Source organism: Perissodus microlepis, chromosome 3, assembly GCF_051167445.1.
Source record: "Perissodus microlepis isolate ML-2025 ecotype Zambia chromosome 3, ASM5116744v1, whole genome shotgun sequence".
NCBI lineage: Eukaryota > Metazoa > Chordata > Actinopteri > Cichliformes > Cichlidae > Perissodus > Perissodus microlepis.
Window position 1 is genome coordinate 8,932,942 of NC_140463.1, and position 19,481 is coordinate 8,952,422.

A 19,481-nucleotide genomic window follows, 5' to 3' on the forward strand; every position below is an offset into this window, starting at 1 on the left:
TCTCCCTCCTGTTGCTAATTTAATCATGAAACTGATCAATAATCAGCTCATCGGCTTTTCTCTCGTGCTTGTTTATCACCCTCTTTGCGCCAGAAAGAGGAAACCGCCGGAGGTCGCGCTAAACAACAGCAGCAGCACGTTTAAGCTTGATCAGCTGCTGTTAGAATTTATTTAATATTAATTTCTAGTATCAGCTGAGGTTTGCTGGAGCCACAGCTGTAAAAGCTGCTGGTCATGATGTCGGTTTGTATATCTGGTGAGAGGGAAACATGAAGATGAAACCAGGAGATGTCCTTACTGAATCATCAGAGCTGAACAGGTGATGGAGAAACAGGTTTACCTTTTAGGTGACATGAATGAGTTGAAGGGAAGTTATGAACTGTTTCTGAGAAACAAATAACACCAGGATACTTTTCTATGTAGCTGACAGCTGGTAACTGTGCAGGGGCGGGTCTAGCAAAGTTTTGCCAGGAGGCCAGGTGGGGCATTAACAGGGAGAGGGGGGCACAAAGAAATACTTTCTTATTCTCATTTAAAATGTCTGGCTGTTATTAAATAATTATCTGAAGCTTACAACCAAAGTTTTCATCTGATGTAAAATGTATAGAAATCATACATATACCCACAAGACTGTACATCACTGTCACAACAGCATTTGTTTTCATTCAAAGGCTTTATGGCTTTAATACCTGGTGGGCCGGTCTTTAGTCAAAATGCCCGGGCTGTTATTTTGTCCCAGTCCAGCCCTGGGCACGACACGCAGTGATTTAATCTGAGAAGGTGCATCAAAACATAAATGGCCGCCAGCGGTGCACATCGCAAATTGGGACTTTCAGGTGTATGGACCAATGTTTTATTTTCTGATCAAACCAGAAATCTTTAATGAGCAGCTAGATTTGTCTCGCATTAACTGGCTGAGTTAATGCCAGTTAATGCGACATCGAAGCAGCTGGAATCTATAGCTGTGCGCGTTCATGGAGCATTTTCACCTGCTGAGAAGTTTAACTGTCTTCAGAACATTGCAGAGGCCTTATTGACAGTATTTGGCTCTACATATCTGTGTGAGCATATTTTCTCTCACATGTGTCCTCAGATAGCCGTCTGAATGCTGGACACTCTGAGACCTGTGTCTCTGAGTGGGAGACCAGAGATCATATTAACATGTGTGTGTCTGTATTAACCAATATGCCATATTGGCTTAGTTTATTTTTCTTATCATTGTTGAGAGGAGACCATAAATAGCATTTGTATTTTCTGTTGTACAGTTCATTTGCTGTTATGGAGTTCTTGTTATGGATAAAAGGTGTCTTTTTTTGTTTCAAAATAGCTGATAACTATTCGCTGACAGCTGCCAACATCTGCAAACAAATATAATTCTATAAAGTGGTTCTATATAGTGTGTAACTGTTAATATAGAGCGTTATTAAATTTATTGCTAATGCAATCATATGGCACACTGACCTCTGAGGAAACTTTAAATGGCACTCGCCATCAGAAAGGTTGCCTACCCCTGCTATAGATCAACTTGTCAGGGTAGGTGTAGAAAAGAGGACTCGTATGCAGGACTCCTTTCCCCACATCCCCACGGTCTGCCAACACAGACCGTGACAGAATGATCCTGCCAAGCATGGACCCAGCGGTCTCTGACGAGAGGCTAAGGAGGGAGGTAATGGACAAAGTTTATAAACTGTGTGAATTATGGTGGGAGAAGTCCGGGGAAGTGTTGCGTCGCGCCGTGGAGAGGCGGCTGCAGGAGATGCTTTTTAAGTTTCCCTGGTTGGTAGACTCCCTCAATTCAGTTGTCCTGGACTTCCTGCTTTCCACCCTCCACCTCCACTCTCCTCCTCAGGCTGCTCACCGACTCGGACAGTTGGTGGATTCTCAGCCTGACACGCCGGCCCCGACATCTACACGGAAACGACGTTCGCGCCACTGGCGTTCCTCACCGCAGCCTAATCCACGGACATCTCAAGAGCCGGCTGTGGTGAGTAATACGGACAATTTTTCATTTCCCTCACCATCAGTTTGTGTGTCTGCAGTGGATTATGACGCTGCCGTAAGCCATCCGACAGCGCAAGTAACATCACCTCGGTCAGAGGTCTCCACACCACTCGCTGCTTCACCATCTGCAGTTGTAGCGCCGCCGTCATCTCATCCGCCTGCAGTCACCCTTCTGCCATCTTCTTCACCGGCTGCTACGTCGCCACCCGGACCTGCCCTGCCCGAGCAGAAGCTCGGCGAGCCGGAGGAGCTCGCGCTGCCCGAGCAATGGTGACACGCGCTAACAGTTTTATTACCAGCTATCCCATTCTAGTCTAAACAGCAGTGATTCACAGGCATTCAGTAGTCACGCTGTACAGCGTACCCATAGAATATCGTCTATTAGCTGCAACACATCTTTTCTCAGCTCCGGCGAGGCTGCGACCTTGCCCTACTTCTCCTCTGGCCGTTTCCTGTTATCTCTACTTTTTGCAGCCAAGCATGGGCGAGAGTCTCCTGCAAACCTACTTCTAAGGGAGTGACACTATTTAATTGGTCAACTGTTTGAATCAAAGTTACATACAGCATTTCTTATACAGCTCAGAAGATATGGAAGGATCAATTATACGAGCCACCTCCAGAAAGATAATATAACAATGAAGGCAACAGTACAGCAATGTGAAGCAACTGCTATACAAATACTGCAAGCCTCAGGTTTGTGAACTATTATAGCAGAAAGAAAGCACTTGTATATCAATATATCCTAAGTCCATCCCTAACTTGACAATATTTCTAATAGTGTTTGAGACAGAGAACATTGTGAAAAACCACCAATTCAATCACCAAATGGGTAAGACAATTTATAATTGAGGGATTTATTGTAGAAAGTCTATTTTGTATAATTGCTTTTTTTTATTTTATTATTATTTATATTGATGTAGGTGGGCAAGAGGGTAAATTCACCCTTAGCCTTCATGTCATTTGTTTTTGCTTGTTGTGTTTTTGCTTTTGAATATTTGAGGAACACATTATGCAACACCTATTAATAGCAGATTAATCAATATAGTCATCTGAAATGAAGTGATGAAATAATTTGTTGTGTTTTCTGTTGTTTTTTTGAACACCCACAGATCCAGTGTGACAGCTGTTCCAGGTGGTTTCACACACAGTGCCTCCAGATGAATACAGGGCAGTTTGGGAAAGTGGCGGCTGGAGAATGGGACTGCTCTCTGTGTGGAAAAGAAATACTTGTTTGAAATGAAGACGAATGTATGTTGTCAAGGCAAAAAAACATTTCTATTAACATTTTCTTTATTGTTTTTGAAGTCTTTGTGTCCTTATGAATAATGTGTATAATGTTGAATAATGTCATGTGTTTCTGTCAGAATGTGAGAAAAGGATGTAATTTTTTATACACTTTTTGGTACTTGGACATGGTGAATTAATAGATAGTCATTTATACATTTTCATTATTTTGCATTTCAAACTGTAAATTAAGCTTTTTTTGGTTATATTTTTTATTACGTTCTTAGTACGTTTGATAAATTTTTGATAAGATAAAACTAAATTCTGAAAGAATTCGGTATTTTTCAATACAGAATGTGCAAATATTTCTTATAATGATTTGGAAGGCAGCATTACATTAGTAAAGTCAAATATATCACATTAGAAAACCAAAAATGACAAACAATATCTTTCTGATGACTATTTTAATTGGACTTTTGATATAGAAGCAGAACAAAAGAATGTTAAAAGAAATTACTTTTAGCCGCTCTGAGCTGGGCATTGGGTTTTCGAAGCCATGGAACTCTAAGTTCCTGGTTGGGTTATGTACTTTTTAGTTATTATATTTTGTGATCCCTTCCTGTCTCCACAGTTATGTCTCCATGTGTAACTGCTGTGTTGTGTAAAGTTGATATGTTTTAGTACTAGAATATGTTTGTTACTTTGTTACTTTGTTTTATTTATGTTATCAATTATATTATTTTGATAGTGTCTCATCTCGTGGATGTTGTTTATTTTTCCTTTTCTCGTTGATAAGATTCTGTTAAGATGTTTTCCTTGGTGTTTCCCATCTCCCTAACCTGGCGTATATATGTGTCACGGTCCCGTGCCTCGCCGGCTGACTCCGTTTTGTTTTTGTTCTCTCTAGCCTCATTAAAAGGACATTGTGGTCCACTAAATTAAACGCTGAGGACAAATCCAGTAAAACTAAAACCGCTGAGCACCCTGAATCAGCGATTAAAAGGAGGTCATTGAAGACTCTCAGCAATGCATTTCCGTACTATGGCGTGATTTGAACCCAGACTGGAATTTATCAGTGATGCTATTCGCACCTAGATAGGCCTGTGTAACGGGTGTATTAAAAAATAATTTATATTTCACCAAAGATCCATCCTGCAGTGTTATCTTGCTTTGTCAGTATTGGTTATGTATATGTGTTTATTTATATATGTTTATTTTCTGTATTTATATTTTGGGAGCTTTTATTTTGTTTATGTGACCTTTGACTTCCCACGAAGTCACTTCCTGTAGCTGCGTGCTATTTTCCTCAGTCGCCTAGAGGCCCCGCTGAGGAGAGGTGATCATGCAGAAGTCCAGTAAAGTGAAGTTGCTGTACTGTTTTGTTTTTATTTTAAACAGTTCTGGGAGAATAAATCCACCCAGCTGGCAAAGTGAGAGCTGACTCTTCTGGTCATTCGCACAACACAACGCAGAGAACTAACGGCAATAAGAGTTTAAGGCCAGACCGGCTACACCTGCAGTTACAAAAGACCTCTTTTCTCTAGCATTTTAGCCAAGAAAGGAAGTTTGGAAATCGGCCTGTAGTTTGCAGGGTCATTTTGGTCAAGGCTACTTTTTTTTTTCAATTCAATTCAATTTTATTTATATAGCGCCAAATCACAACAAAAGTCGCCTCAAGGCACTTCATAGATACAGAGAAAGATCAGGTCTTTTTTAAGATCAGGTTGCACTACTGCATGTTTAAAAGTGGTCAGGACACAACCCGAAAGTAATGATAAGTTCATTAAGGATAGAATACTAGGCCCAATTACATTAAAACCCTCCTTGATGATGCAAGATGGGAGGATGTCATGTACAGAGTTGGAATTTTTCAGATGCTCAATTATCCCTTTCAGAGTAGAGAGTGACACAGTGGCTCAAACTGCTGGAAGGACGAGGTGCATCCCGAAGCAGAAATTTGATTAAACACAGGAGAAAGCGGAACTCTAAGGGAACAAATTTTTTTCTGTAAAGTGAACTAAAAAGTGTTCGCAGAGAGCCGGGGAAGTCACTCTCAGAACATCAGGGCGAGGATTAACCACTGAGTTAAAGGTTTTAAATAACATACGAGGATTATGACTATTAGCTGTAATAATAGCCGACATAAAAGCTGCTTTAGCCATCTTAACAGATTCCTGATAGCTCAAACGGCTCATACGTAGGATGTCAAAGGACACTTGAAGCTTATCTTTCTTCCACTTCCTCTCGGCTTGGCGACAGGCGCGTCGTAGGGCTCGTGTAGAGTCCTTTAGCCAGGGTTGTGAGCAGGTTCTAGGACGTTTCACCTTAACTGGAGCCACAGTGTCCAGTATGGAGGAGCATGTGGAGAGAAAAGAGTTAGCAAGTTCCACAGCAGTAAAATGTAGCAAAGAGCAAATACAAATACAGAAGAGCAAATATTTGTGACAGGATTTAATCAGCTCATGGTTTTGACAATAAACTGGACTGGGCTAAAAACACCACAGCACTTTACAGGGAGGGCCAGAGTCGTCTCTATTTTTTGAGGCGACTGAGGTCCTTCAACATCTGCCAGAAAATGCCCAGGATTTTCTATGAGTCTGTTGTGGCCAGTGCGATCCTCTATGCTGTTGCATGCTGGGGGAGCAGGCTGAGGGTCGCAGATGCCAACAGACTTAATAAACTAATCCGTAAGGCCAGTAATGTTGTGGGGATGGAGCTGGACTCCCTCAAGGTGGTGTCGGAGAGGCGGATGCTGTCCAAGATAAAGACAATGTTGGATAACACCTCCCACCCACTCCATGACATGCTGGTCAGTCACAGGAGCTCGTTCAGTGAGAGACTGAGATTACCGAAAAGCACCACTGAACGACACAGGAAATCTTTCCTGCCTGTGGCCATCTCCCTGCACAACGCATCCACTTAACACACTGGTTACAGCTACAACTACACGTTTCTTTTCCAGCTATTTATTTATGAGTGACTTATGTATGTATATATATGTATATATTGTACTATTCTTAGTTAGCGTATTGTCTGTCTTGTCTTAATGTTGGTTTATAATGGAGCACTGTAACAAAAAATAATTTCCCCCAGGGATTAATAAAGTATTCTGATTCTGATTCTGATTTTAGTTTAGACACAGCTGAACACTTTCAGGTGAGTGTTACAGTAAGTAAAGTTTATTTCTGTTGCGCTTATTAAGACCAAGAACAGTCATTAAGCTTCACAGTAATTTTTTTTAAAAAAAGCCAGCAGCACAAAGCAAAATGAACACATGACACAAACAAGACCATAAAGATAAGAACCAAGACGTTAAGTCTGAAGCTGACAGGGAGCCAAAGAAGAAGCTTTGAAAGCTTCATGAGAATGAGTTAAAAACCTTGCAGCAGCATTTTGGACAGAATTGTTTTAGTCAAACAAGAAAACCGTTAAAAATCAATAAGAGAGCACATGAAAGCACAGACGAGCATCTTCTGAGACACAGCAGCTTCAAATTGTTCTCATTTGATGCTGCCGATGTAGTTTAGCCTGAGTTTCCTGCCCGTGTGTTTGCTGTCACTGTTATGAATCCTGCTGTAATCAGTCTTCTACAAGCAAACAGAAGCAAAGGCTGTCTGTTCAGTCAGTGAAACACCAAACACAGATCAAAGCTTCCTCCATGAGCCACACAGAGGAAACAGTGAAGCAAACACAGACATGGAGGCACAGAAACATTAAGAAAACCAAAGGATCACCACTGAGAGAAGAAAATAATAGAATCAAAATGAAACTGGAAACATTCAGAAAAACAATGAGATCAAAGTGTTCCTCACACTTTGTGTTTTAGGGATCTAAATGTTTTAATTGTTATATTAAAAAAAAAAAACGATCTTAAAACCTGCTCAGAACTAAGTCTGGATTTTGGTCTTCCACATAAGTCCAGGACACTCAGACGCAGGTCAGGCTTCACTGTACCTGAAAGGAGGTAATCGAGGTGTTTAGAGATTCAACCAGCTCTGATTGCAAAATCCCTGAAATGTCTCTGTCAGTGCATTTCAGGCAGTTTGTCCAAAGTTTGTCCATTCTGCGCTCCAAATGGGTTGATTGCATTAACAAATGTAATCACATTAATTGTGATGACAGCGTTAAGGCGTTAACGTTGACAGCCCAACAACAAACACAAAAACAGAAGACATTGTGATATAGACTTATAATTTGTACCAATGTTTTTTCTCAATTCCATCACACACATATACGTGAAAAGTGAGCGCGAGGGCCCTCGGTGCACCTGACTGCTGCTGCTGCTGTGCTAAAGTCTCACATGCAAGTTGTCGAGAGGGGAGGGGGCAGGCTGCTTCCAAATAGTGCACATTTCATCCATAATGTTGTCAATCCAAGCCCATTATGTATTAATGATTTTTCCTGGGTTGTGTGAAATAACATTCATTAGTAGGGCCAGGACTCCACAGTCTATTTACACCTACAGGCCAGTGGACACTCTTTCAGTGATGAGGATGTACACATCCTGGACAGGGAGGAACGCTGCAGAGGGAGTGTTCGCCCAGTGCACAAAACAGGACCGCCCCTATTTCCGAGGTTATTAAATGCACGACAAACCGCAGAGTCGAGTGAGCCGCTGAAAGTCAGATCTGTTCTTCAAAGCAGACTTTCAGCTTTATTTCAAGCTTAAATGTAATCTGATGTAGTCAGTATTTAAAGTCGGGCTCTGTTATTGACTGAAAACTCCGACAGACTCAGACATTTAGAACAAAGTAAGAGTTGGATCAGCACAAATACTGACACAGAGATGACTGCTGGCACTGCGCTGCTCTGCTCCACTTTGCTGTTTGTCCTTGTCTTCGTCTCTGCAGGTGAGACTGAACTAAACTGAGTTTCTCTCTGAGATAACAAGAAGTACAGGAGGATTATTTTCATCTGGATTCAGTTTGTCTGTGTGTGTGAAGGAGACAGGAGGCTGGGTGGACACTTAACATCTGTAATCCAGCTGTGACAGAGACAAAGAAGTGTAATGTGTGTGACAGTGTGATTCATTGATTGATGCATTGAGTTTTTCCTTTCCAGTCACCTTTCTCACTCACTATGTATTAATAGACCTCTCTGCATTGAATCATATCTGTTACTAATCTCTGTCTCTCTTCCACAGCATGTCTCTATCCTGTTTTCCTTCTTTCACCCCAACCGGTTGCAGCAGATGGCCCCGCCCCTCCCTGAGCCTGGTTCTGCCGGAGGTTTCTTCCTGTTAAAAGGGAGTTTTTCCTTCCCACTGTCACCAAAGTGCTTGCTCATAGGGGGACATATGATTGTTGGGTTTTCTCTGTATCTATTATTGTACGATCTACTGTGCAATATAAAGCGCCTTGAGGCGACTGTGGTTGTGTAATATTTTTCAATGGTTGTACAAAATTAAAAAAAAACAGCAGGTGTATTGTATATGTTTACAAAATGTGTGCACAAGTTTTCAAAATCTACAATTTATATTTGCATTTCAAGTTATAAAAATATAAACTACTAGGCTTTTAAGTTTTTTGTGTGATTTTAGATCAGTAATATTAATACAGTATGTCAATGAAAAAACAGCCAAATTCAGACACGTGAGGTTGAGCTGAAAAAGAAAAGAATGATACCAGACAAGGCAAGTGGAAAAAAATAAAATGAAACAATTTGAAGGTGACATCCAAATGTAAACTCAAAGGGAGTCAAAAATGGCCGGTTATATTTTGGACCTCTGAGGGTTAATCCAAGAAATCATAAAAAATTAGGTTTAAATTTTTGTTCATGACAGTGCAGATTTCTGACATTTTGTGTAATTTAAGCCTGTAACAATTTTATTATTTTTATTTTTATTATTATTTTTTTAACAAAAACAGTGTGAAACTTTAGTTAAAGTTGTGTTTGTAGATGAACCACCCCTGGGTGTAGCTTTCTGGATTTTGTTCTTTTTGGGCTACATATTTATTTATTATACAGGCTATACAGTACATAAGATCAAAATTTGCATGTTTTATGTAACTAAAGTTTTTAATTATGTGACCTACAGAAAATAATTAAGTTATAGACTGTATTTATATCAAAAAGGTGTATACTTACTGCATTTGAATAATTTTAAACATATGTAACCACCTGCGTGTGTGTTTGGAAAAAAAGGCTTTGATTTTGCCACCCAATTTGAATTCTTTGCCACCCTAAGAAAATTTCTCTAGATCCGCACTTGGTGTCCACTCCCCTCCCTGGACTTAATTGCTAATTATTTTTTTTGGCTCATGTGCAATATCTTTGATAGGTGCAATATTTTGGTCTCTGTGAAATTACCATCTCCACCCTAAATGACCATAGCCCCTCCACCCTTATTTATTATATTTTATAATTGCCCTCGTATACAGACCCACAATGTTTCTGTTTCAGTGTTTCTTACGCATACACAGTCTATATAGTTTCACTCACATATATGTATACATATATATTGCTTTTTATTTTATTTTATCCCCCCCCCCATTGTATATTGTCTTCCCTTCTTGCTTTTGCACCTTTGTGGCCAGCTACCCAATTTCACTGTGCAAGAAATTGCACAATGACAATAAAAAGCTCTAAGTCTGTAGTCGCGTCCAAATTCATGGGCTGCATCCTTCTGAGGACGCATTTGTAGGCCGATTATGTCACAGCAACGTGACAAAGGCTGTCCAAATTCGTAGACTCCTCCGAATGCAGCCGACAAATGTGTCCTCCTTTTCCCCGAATTTGAAGGATGGGTCGGGTGTGTCCTTCGTGGCCTACCATAGCCCAGAATTCATAGCGCAACCCAGCCAATTCCAGCTTTCAACAATGGCGGCCGCTACCAAATTTTTAATATTACTCTTATTACTCTTTCTGGGTCACAAAATAAACTTTTAACATATTTTCAGACGAGAATGTAGCTGTGTAAACTTCAAATATCTGCTCGGTTTATCAAGATATCACATATTTGCTAAAGTGCTCTGATGTTTTCGGAGATGTCTGTTACCCACCAGACCGATAGCTAGCCAGGAGCTCGAGGGTCACTAAAGCCCCCGAGAACTGCGAAAGACCACAGATCACCGCGGTCTTTCGCTACTCAGGTTAAACGTAACATATAAATCACTTAGACAACCTAAAAATGTTATTGTTGGGCTTTTTTCAGTGTTTTATTTGTTCGTGAGTAAATCGGTTTGGTTGAGTTTAAAGTTATTAGATTAGATTAGATAAAATAAAACGTTATTAATCCCCTGGGTGGTTTTCACACAGCTGAATAAACGTCAAACAGAAAACTGATTAAACAGAAGAGTGAGATGGTCGAGAATTTACACCAGTGTCCTGTTATATTTTAGATAGCAAGGTGCAGACGGCCGACTTTATTAAACTCCACCGAGACATCGGTGACGCTAATCAGAAGGCTAGACCGTCCAATTTCACAGCCATTTACTTCCGGCCTGCCCGACCTTCTGAGGACCCGGCCCATGTAGGCCGCGAAGGCCGGGTCCTCAGGAGGATGCAGCCCATGAATTTGGACATGACCTCTAAGTGTAAGTCTCACTTACTGCTCTTGCACTTCTGGTTAGTTGTATTTCATTACCCTGTATTTATACATGTGTAATGACAATAAAGTTAAATCCTAATCCTACAAGGACACAGGAAGTACTGTGGTAAACACTGCCACCTATTGGTGAGAAATGTAGTTCAATTTTCACTTTCTGATCACAAACTGTGAACTTCTTTAAAGTCTTCCTCCTCCATCTCGGCCTGCCCACTCAAGCGATCAGTAACATTAATTATGATCAAACACACACAAACTCTACACCATTTCTGTCCACGGGCAGGAATGATAACTTTTGCTTTATGAAACAGTCTAAATCTGTGAACTTTATCGAACACAGAGTGCAGCTTCAGTTTTGACGTGATGAATGTGAACGATGACTCGCTGACACATGAAAACATGTTGAAAAGCATCGTGAATGCGCTGGACTTCTTCTTGAATGTCCTGGCAGGCTGATTGTGGAAACGTGACGCAGCTCAAACTGACTCTCAGAGTCTCCTCTGTGACTCTGGGTGGCTGGGCAATGAGGGGCGAGGCTTAACAGAGTCCTGATCGGTGACTCCATCGTGTTTCAGAGACTCAGTCTGCCCCCCCCCCTTCCCCCTGCTATCATCATGAAGGTCAAACAAACACCTTGACCTGCTTCCTAAACTATGATTGTCATTTATTACCTCTCAGCATTTATCTGCAGTACCAAAAACGGCCACAGGGGAGCGGCGCTTCACCGGATGTGAGTCGCATCATCTTGCAGGCGTCTGTTAGACTGAGCCAGTGCCAGCGAGTCATTAAAAACAAAGTTTTTAACAAACACAGATCCACTCACTGAGTCACAGACACACACGAAGCTCCGGCACACAAACTTTTATTTATGTTTTATTCATGCTCAGCACATGATCAGCTGAGAGGTGCCTCTCAGGTAAAGGGGGCGGGTCCTCACAGATTGTTGTCTGTCCACTCCTTCATAGCCTGGGTGCAGGCGTTGGCCTGGTGACCGTTCGCTCCACTGCTGCGTTTGACCCATTGATTGAAGCTCTGCGGGTTTTGGTTATGTACCAGGTACTGACCGAGGAGGCCAGAGGCCTGAAAACACGAGAAACACACCATCCAATCAGACAGCTTTAAAAAGGAAGCTGAGCTGTAATGGCCACTTACAATCACTGTGACAAACAGGGGCTGGAGACTGAGGGAGTCAAGAAGATTGGTTTACAGGACAGGACAAGACAAAACTGAAGACATGAGAGAGAAATAAGTGCAAACAGCAGCAGGATATGACCGATGTGAGGCACAAAGGAGGCATTTCAGAGGAAAGTGAAACCTATGACAAAGTTCACAAAGCAGGAAAACAAAACCTAAAGTCTGACACACAGAAAATACCACACATGAACAAACACATCAGCTCCTCTGACAGCTTCAGGAGAGAGTTCAGAAATTCACATGATTATATATTTACAACAGGGATAAAAACAAAGAATAGCAAAAATCAAGTTAAAAACAGTAAAAGTCAGACTGACGTTGTGTGAGAGAGAGGTTCAAACTGCATTTATAAATAATATGTACGCTATAAATGTAAGAAAAACACAGCATGAAGGTGAAATGCAGAAATCTGTTTGGGATCAGGTCACAGGCGTTTATAGTTCGTTAAAGTCGTTCATGTCCAAAAACCAAATTCTGCTTTTTGTGTGTGTGGGTGTTTTGCGCACCTTGCTGATGCCCTCCCTGTTCAGTTCCCTCCCCAGAGTAGGTCCGATTCCTGGCACCGCCGTCACCGGTTTCCCTGCCATGGGCTCGCTGACAAAGGTTCGGTGCTTCTGAGTGCTGCTTGACATCCTGAGAAGAACACAGTTTCATTAACGGCTGTCTGAGAATCGCTGCTGCAGATTTATAACATGAGACAGCTCAGCTCCATCCATCCACATCATCATCATTATTATTATCATTATTATTATCATCATCATCATCATCATCACTATCATTTTTATTATTACTATTATTACAATTATTATTATGGAACTCTGAGTCCTGTTCCTGCATTTCATGATGCAGATTTCACTGAGCTCTTCACACCCGAGAATCCACGGCTTTGATTATTTAATTAATGAAACAATCAAAAGCTGTTTTAAGGAGGTCAGAGATGAGGAGTTTAAATATCTCAGGGTCAGGTTCACGAGTGAGGGGAGTGAGATTTACAGACTGATTGGGGCAATCCCCACCCTCAGCTATGGTCCCTGAAGTGTGGCTGGGCTCGGCCTTAGAGATGAGGTCAGGACTTGACAGAGCCTCCCTGAGGGAGACAGCCTGGCGGGTTCAGCTTGTTGTTATAGCTGGAGGAAAAGCCCAGGTATGAGAGTGCTAACCTGGTTTGATCCAGCATCCAAAAATGGATTTTGGACCTCATCTTTGGCCCTTTGCCCTCACTCCAAAATGGACACAGCAGATGGCCACCTCTCCAAATCACAGATACTCCATGAAATATACTTCAAAGTACATAAAGTGCTACCTTGACTTAAGAGTTTTTGAGCTGAGAGCTAAAGTTCAGATATCCCACCGCTAACCGGTCCAGCGAACGCGGCTCACAGGTCTTTTGCGGGACAGAGCAAAGAGGCGGTGATGACGTGCACTGAACGATCGATATACACGAACAAAGTGTGCTCGACTTGGTGAAGCACTCGAAGCGAGGCACCTCCGCCTGCATCTACATGTAGCAAAGCAATTACGGTGTTTTGAGTCCGAGACAGTTTTTACTCGGGAACATTAATGTGACACACGGGTAGTTTGATTTAGGAGCTCCGTCAGGGGACGGATGAAAGTCGTAGGTCAAAGCATGGCTGAAGATACACGAGACGAGAAACGAGCATCAACAATATTTAAACTACGAAAGGAAAAAGAAGTCAAGAGTTAAAATGCTTCAAAATGAATGTTCAACTTATCATGTTCTATTTCAGGTGCAAACGAACCTGTTTCAAAGTGATTGCAGATATTGTCCTCGTGAAATTCACCTGCTGTCACAGATATCCGTGCGCTCACCCCAAAATAGGAAGCGACAAGAAAATGAGGATGAATTGAAGAACTTTAACAACAGCCTCCCCTCTGTGGGAGGAGCTAAAAGAGGCGGTGTGTGCAGCTCATCGCAGCTGCGTGTCACTGTTTCCAGAAAGCGTCAGACCTCTGAGCAGGGGCGGTCCTGGCCTGCTTGGTGCCCAGGGCGAACACTCCCTCGCCCCCCACAACAAACATAACATAATATACATTAATATATGTTATTGTGAAAACTGTTGTCGGAACCATACTGAATTTAACCAGATAAATATTTAAGATAAGATAAGATTTATTGATCCCCCGGTGGGAAAATTTGTGCATTACCTCAGATAGCAGAAGAAGAATACAAAAAATACAAATACATCAAATACAAAATAAGTATGATAAGTGTAATGGTCCTGGGTCATTTGACCAAGCGTTTTGTGTTTAGTATTAGTATTATTATTATTATCTTATGTTCTTAGGGTTTTGGTTCTCTGTGCCTTCCTTGTGTTATGTCTAGTGTTTTTGGTTCTATGTTCATGTTTTCAGGTTTGCTTCCTCCCAGTCTAATTAGATTCAGCTGTGTCTTCCTCCTGTGTGCCATTCCTTTTCCCCCTCTGTGGCTGTGTCCCAATCCAGCGACCGCACGCTTCGTAGTACGCGTAGTTCACGGACTACATACAGCAGGTACTACGAAGTATGAGAAGTGCGGAAGTGAGAGGCTTGTGAAATGGGACGGTCTGGCCTTCGTTGTGCTGCTCAGGTTGCCTAGAAACAATAATACTAGCCGCGAGAAACGTTTCATACAGCATTGTCTGACAAAAAGGAGGGAGAAAAAAATGTTTTTTTTGTTCATTAATTTTTTTATGAGATCACTTTGATTTGTTGAGTATCTGAGGCTGAGACCACAGGACTGTAAAACATGATTGTTGGGCTTCATTTCTGTACTGAAAAGTCATTTCAAAATTAGTTAGTAAATAACAATTAGCTCATGTTGTTCGTGAGACTAAAGTCATCTCACTGTGGTAATGTAAATATAATATGGCCAAAATTATAGTTATTGTCAGATTATTATGATATATTACAGCAGTGAGCTTGAACTCTGTGTCATTCACTGAACTTCAGTAAAGATTCAAGTTGCATTTATTCAAATTTCCTATCACCTTAAATCTTCACTCAAAGACATCTTTGACAGTGTATATATAGATGTGTTATATATAAGGGACAAATATTGTTCGTTTAATATGTTGGCATTACTAAATGTGGCTCAATGCTTACATATATGTGAAAAAGAAAATATACGAGCTGTGATAACTGTTTCTGATAGAATGAAGAGTAGACTGATATATTAAATATTCCTTTATTGGGTGAGAAAATCACACCATGTCATAACTGCTTTAAGTCATACAGAATAGATATCAGAGCCTTAAACAGGCTGACTAAATGGTCCAAACTGGGCAGAAAGTATACAAACACATAACATCCTCATAGAATATGATGTAACACTATAGATCAGGGCACGCGTGCCTAGGGTTAACTGATGGCACGACCATAGCTGGTTTTTAACTATTATTTTTTGTAACGGTATAAACAATGAAAGGTGGTGGATTGGCCAGATGCTGGTCGATGTGTAAAAATAACTCAGGATATACAGGAGGAGGAGAGGCCCGAGTGTCAGGTGAACTGAACTTCAGGTAAGAAGTTATGACCTGCAGTCTATCTGGGTCTGCAGGTGTAGTTTATTTTTGTTGTGCTGACTTTTTACAGTCAGTTACAATAACTTGTACTGCGTACTAGCTAGCATGACGGAGTTTCTATACAGCTGGGTGGGTGCTATGATGTTACTGATAGTGAACTTTATTTTATTCATAAGGTTAGTTAGTAGAGTTGCCAACCGTCCCGTAAAAAGACGGAATCGTCCCGCATTCACAGAAATTATTACCCGTTTCGTGTTGAGCTGAGAAGGGACGCAGTTTGTCTAGGATGGAAAAAGACACAAAGATGGATTTATTCTGTCGTTACACTGCACAGCTGCCTCTTCTTCTCCTCTCATTCTCTTCCCTCTCCCTCCTGTTGCTAATTTAATCATGAAACTGATCAATAATCAGCTCATCGGCTTTTCTCTCGTGCTTGTTTATCGCCCTCTTTGCGCCAGAAAGAGGAAACCGCCGGAGGTCGCGCTAAACAACAGCAGCAGCACGTTTAAGCTTGATCAGCTGCTGTTAGAATTTATTTAATATTAATTTCTAGTATCAGCTGAGGTTTGCTGGAGCCACAGCTGTAAAAGCTGCTGGTCATGATGTCGGTTTGTATATCTGGTGAGAGGGAAACATGAAGATGAAACCAGGAGATGTCCTTACTGAATCATCAGAGCTGAACAGGTGATGGAGAAACAGGTTTACCTTTTAGGTGACATGAATGAGTTGAAGGGAAGTTATGAACTGTTTCTGAGAAACAAATAACACCAGGATACTTTTCTATGTAGCTGACAGCTGGTAACTGTGCAGGGGCGGGTCTAGCAAAGTTTTGCCAGGAGGCCAGGTGGGGCATTAACAGGGAGAGGGGGGCACAAAGAAATACTTTCTTATTCTCATTTAAAATGTCTGGCTGTTATTAAATAATTATCTGAAGCTTACAACCAAAGTTTTCATCTGATGTAAAATGTATAGAAATCATACATATACCCACAAGACTGTACATCACTGTCACAACAGCATTTGTTTTCATTCAAAGGCTTTATGGCTTTAATACCTGGTGGGCCGGTCTTTAGTCAAAATGCCCGGGCTGTTATTTTGTCCCAGTCCAGCCCTGGGCACGACACGCAGTGATTTAATCTGAGAAGGTGCATCAAAACATAAATGGCCGCCAGCGGTGCACATCGCAAATTGGGACTTTCAGGTGTATGGACCAATGTTTTATTTTCTGATCAAACCAGAAATCTTTAATGAGCAGCTAGATTTGTCTCGCATTAACTGGCTGAGTTAATGCCAGTTAATGCGACATCGAAGCAGCTGGAATCTATAGCTGTGCGCGTTCATGGAGCATTTTCACCTGCTGAGAAGTTTAACTGTCTTCAGAACATTGCAGAGGCCTTATTGACAGTATTTGGCTCTACATATCTGTGTGAGCATATTTTCTCTCACATGTGTCCTCAGATAGCCGTCTGAATGCTGGACACTCTGAGACCTGTGTCTCTGAGTGGGAGACCAGAGATCATATTAACATGTGTGTGTCTGTATTAACCAATATGCCATATTGGCTTAGTTTATTTTTCTTATCATTGTTGAGAGGAGACCATAAATAGCATTTGTATTTTCTGTTGTACAGTTCATTTGCTGTTATGGAGTTCTTGTTATGGATAAAAGGTGTCTTTTTTTGTTTCAAAATAGCTGATAACTATTCGCTGACAGCTGCCAACATCTGCAAACAAATATAATTCTATAAAGTGGTTCTATATAGTGTGTAACTGTTAATATAGAGCGTTATTAAATTTATTGCTAATGCAATCATATGGCACACTGACCTCTGAGGAAACTTTAAATGGCACTCGCCATCAGAAAGGTTGCCTACCCCTGCTATAGATCAACTTGTCAGGGTAGGTGTAGAAAAGAGGACTCGTATGCAGGACTCCTTTCCCCACATCCCCACGGTCTGCCAACACAGACCGTGACAGAATGATCCTGCCAAGCATGGACCCAGCGGTCTCTGACGAGAGGCTAAGGAGGGAGGTAATGGACAAAGTTTATAAACTGTGTGAATTATGGTGGGAGAAGTCCGGGGAAGTGTTGCGTCGCGCCGTGGAGAGGCGGCTGCAGGAGATGCTTTTTAAGTTTCCCTGGTTGGTAGACTCCCTCAATTCAGTTGTCCTGGACTTCCTGCTTTCCACCCTCCACCTCCACTCTCCTCCTCAGGCTGCTCACCGGCTCGGACAGCTGGTGGATTCTCAGCCTGACACGCCGGCCCCGACATCTACACGGAAACGACGTTCGCGCCACTGGCGTTCCTCACCGCAGCCTGATCCACGGACATCTCAAGAGCCGGCTGTGGTGAGTAATACGGACAATTTTTCATTTCCCTCACCATCAGTTTGTGTGTCTGCAGTGGATTATGACGCTGCCATCCGACAGCGCAAGTAACATCACCTCGGTCAGAGGTCTCCACACCACTCGCTGCTTCACCATCTGCAGTTGTAGCGCCGCCGTCATCTCATCCGCCTGCAGTCACCCTTCTGCCATCTTCTTCACCGGCTGCTACGTCGCCACCCGGACCTGCCCTGCCCGAGCAGAAGCTCGGCGAGCCGGAGGAGCTCGCGCTGCCCGAGCAGGAGCCGGAGCTGGAGCTCAGCGGGAGGAGCCCGCGCCGCCAGGTGCGCAGCTCAGCGAGCCGGGGCAGGAGCAGCTCAGCGAGCCGGAGCAGGAGCAGCTCAGCGAGCTGGAACAGGAGCGTGTGCTGCCAGCGGAAGACCTCAGCAAGCCGGAGGGACCTGCTCAGCCGAGGCTGGAGGTCAGAGAGTCAGAGGGAACTCCATGTCTAGCGCACCCTCCACGCCGACCACGTTTAGCGCGTCCACGTCAGCGGCCAGCGCTTCATAGGGCTGCCATGTGCCACTCCTCGCTGTTGCTCACTGGAGCAGCGCCGTTGCCGTCGGACCCGGGGCAAGCCGCCGGAGGAGCAGTGCTGCCGCCACCGGACCTGTGGCAGGCCGTCGGAGCTACAGCGCCGCCACCATCAGACGTGTGGCAAGCCACCAGAGGAGCAGCGCCGCCGCCACTGGATCAGTGGCAGGCCCCCAGAACCGTTTCTCCGCTGCTACTGGACCCGTGGCCGCCCGCCGGAGCTGCAGCGCTTTCACCAAAGGGTTAGAGGTAGGCTGCCTGAACTGTTTTTCCGCCACTGCCCGACCCACAGCAGGTCCCGCTGGCCTTGCCGTCCTCCGGGTCGACCTCCAGAACTGTTTGCGGCCACTGGACCGGGGGTTGGGCTATTGAACAGGGTTTTTCTTTTGTTTTGTGGTGGCTTTGAGGGTTTTGAGGCCCTCCGTCCTGGACTTCATTCCTACCTGATTGACATGTTTAGGAATTATGAGTGATTGGCTCACTGTAGTTGTAAAAGTTGCTACCAATCAAATTATGATATGTTAAAGTTAAAACAAAACACAACTGTTTTAGATATTATCTAATATACATTTTGTAATTATCCTTATAATTACAAAATGTTTTATGTAAGATTTTGTAATTTAAATCTGACATCACAAAAGTATTTTGGAATTTGAATAATGTATTTTGTAACTGCAGTACACATAATACTAATTTTGAACAATTTTGTCCAGGTTCCTTGCCACCGGGGACTCCTTCACGACCAAGCGTTCAGTTACAGAGTCGGTGTGTCCACGGTGAGCCAGATCACCCCCCAGGTAGCGACGGCCATCTGGGACTGTCTAGTGGACGACTTCATGGCTGTGCCTTCACCTGGAGACTGGTGGTCCATCACAGAGGGATTCCAGGAGCGCTGGAACTTTCCTCTCTGCTGTGGAGCTCTGGATGGGAAGCACGTCCAGACGAAGGCACTCCGTATATCATATAGGAGACACACACATTGATGTACACTAAATATTTATTCCATTTCTTTTTTTGTGGTGCCCAAATTTATGCACCTGCTTGATTTTGTTTAAACAATTATTGCACACTTTCTG

The 19,481-nt window shown here is 42.7% G+C and overlaps 3 protein-coding genes across 6 annotated transcripts in view; 2 read left to right on the forward strand and 1 right to left on the reverse strand.

The window, feature by feature from the left end:
• The window catches only part of LOC146389750 (neural cell adhesion molecule 2-like), a 631,716-nt gene that overhangs the window by 533,542 nt on the left and 78,693 nt on the right, over positions 1-19,481 (forward strand). The window lies entirely within an intron of this gene.
• On the forward strand, positions 1,551-4,659 carry LOC146389771 (uncharacterized). Of its 2 annotated transcripts, none has more exons than XM_084913916.1 (2): positions 1,551-2,830; positions 3,111-4,659. In XM_084913916.1, the coding sequence occupies exon 1, from the start codon at positions 1,613-1,615 to the stop codon at positions 2,273-2,275; it is 663 nt and encodes a 220-aa protein (XP_084770042.1). In that variant the 5' UTR covers positions 1,551-1,612; the 3' UTR covers positions 2,276-2,830; positions 3,111-4,659. The 2 variants fall into 2 exon arrangements, 1 of the variants encoding a protein (XP_084770042.1); XR_014798516.1 differs by having other exon boundaries at positions 1,894-1,984.
• The window catches only part of LOC146389772 (barrier-to-autointegration factor-like protein), a 78,734-nt gene continuing 70,870 nt past the window's right edge, over positions 11,618-19,481 (reverse strand). The window contains exons 1-3 of one of the 3 annotated variants that reach the window (XM_084913183.1): positions 17,313-17,769; positions 12,472-12,598; positions 11,618-11,851 (exon numbers count right to left, since the gene is read on the reverse strand). In XM_084913183.1, coding sequence (XP_084769309.1) covers positions 11,705-11,851; positions 12,472-12,597 — 273 coding nt within the window. In that variant the 5' untranslated portion in view covers position 12,598; positions 17,313-17,769 and the 3' untranslated portion in view covers positions 11,618-11,704. Of the gene's footprint in view, positions 11,852-12,471; positions 12,599-13,725; positions 13,857-17,312; positions 17,770-19,481 lie in introns of those variants that run through there. The other 2 variants (XM_084913166.1, XM_084913174.1) reach the window with 2 other exon arrangements.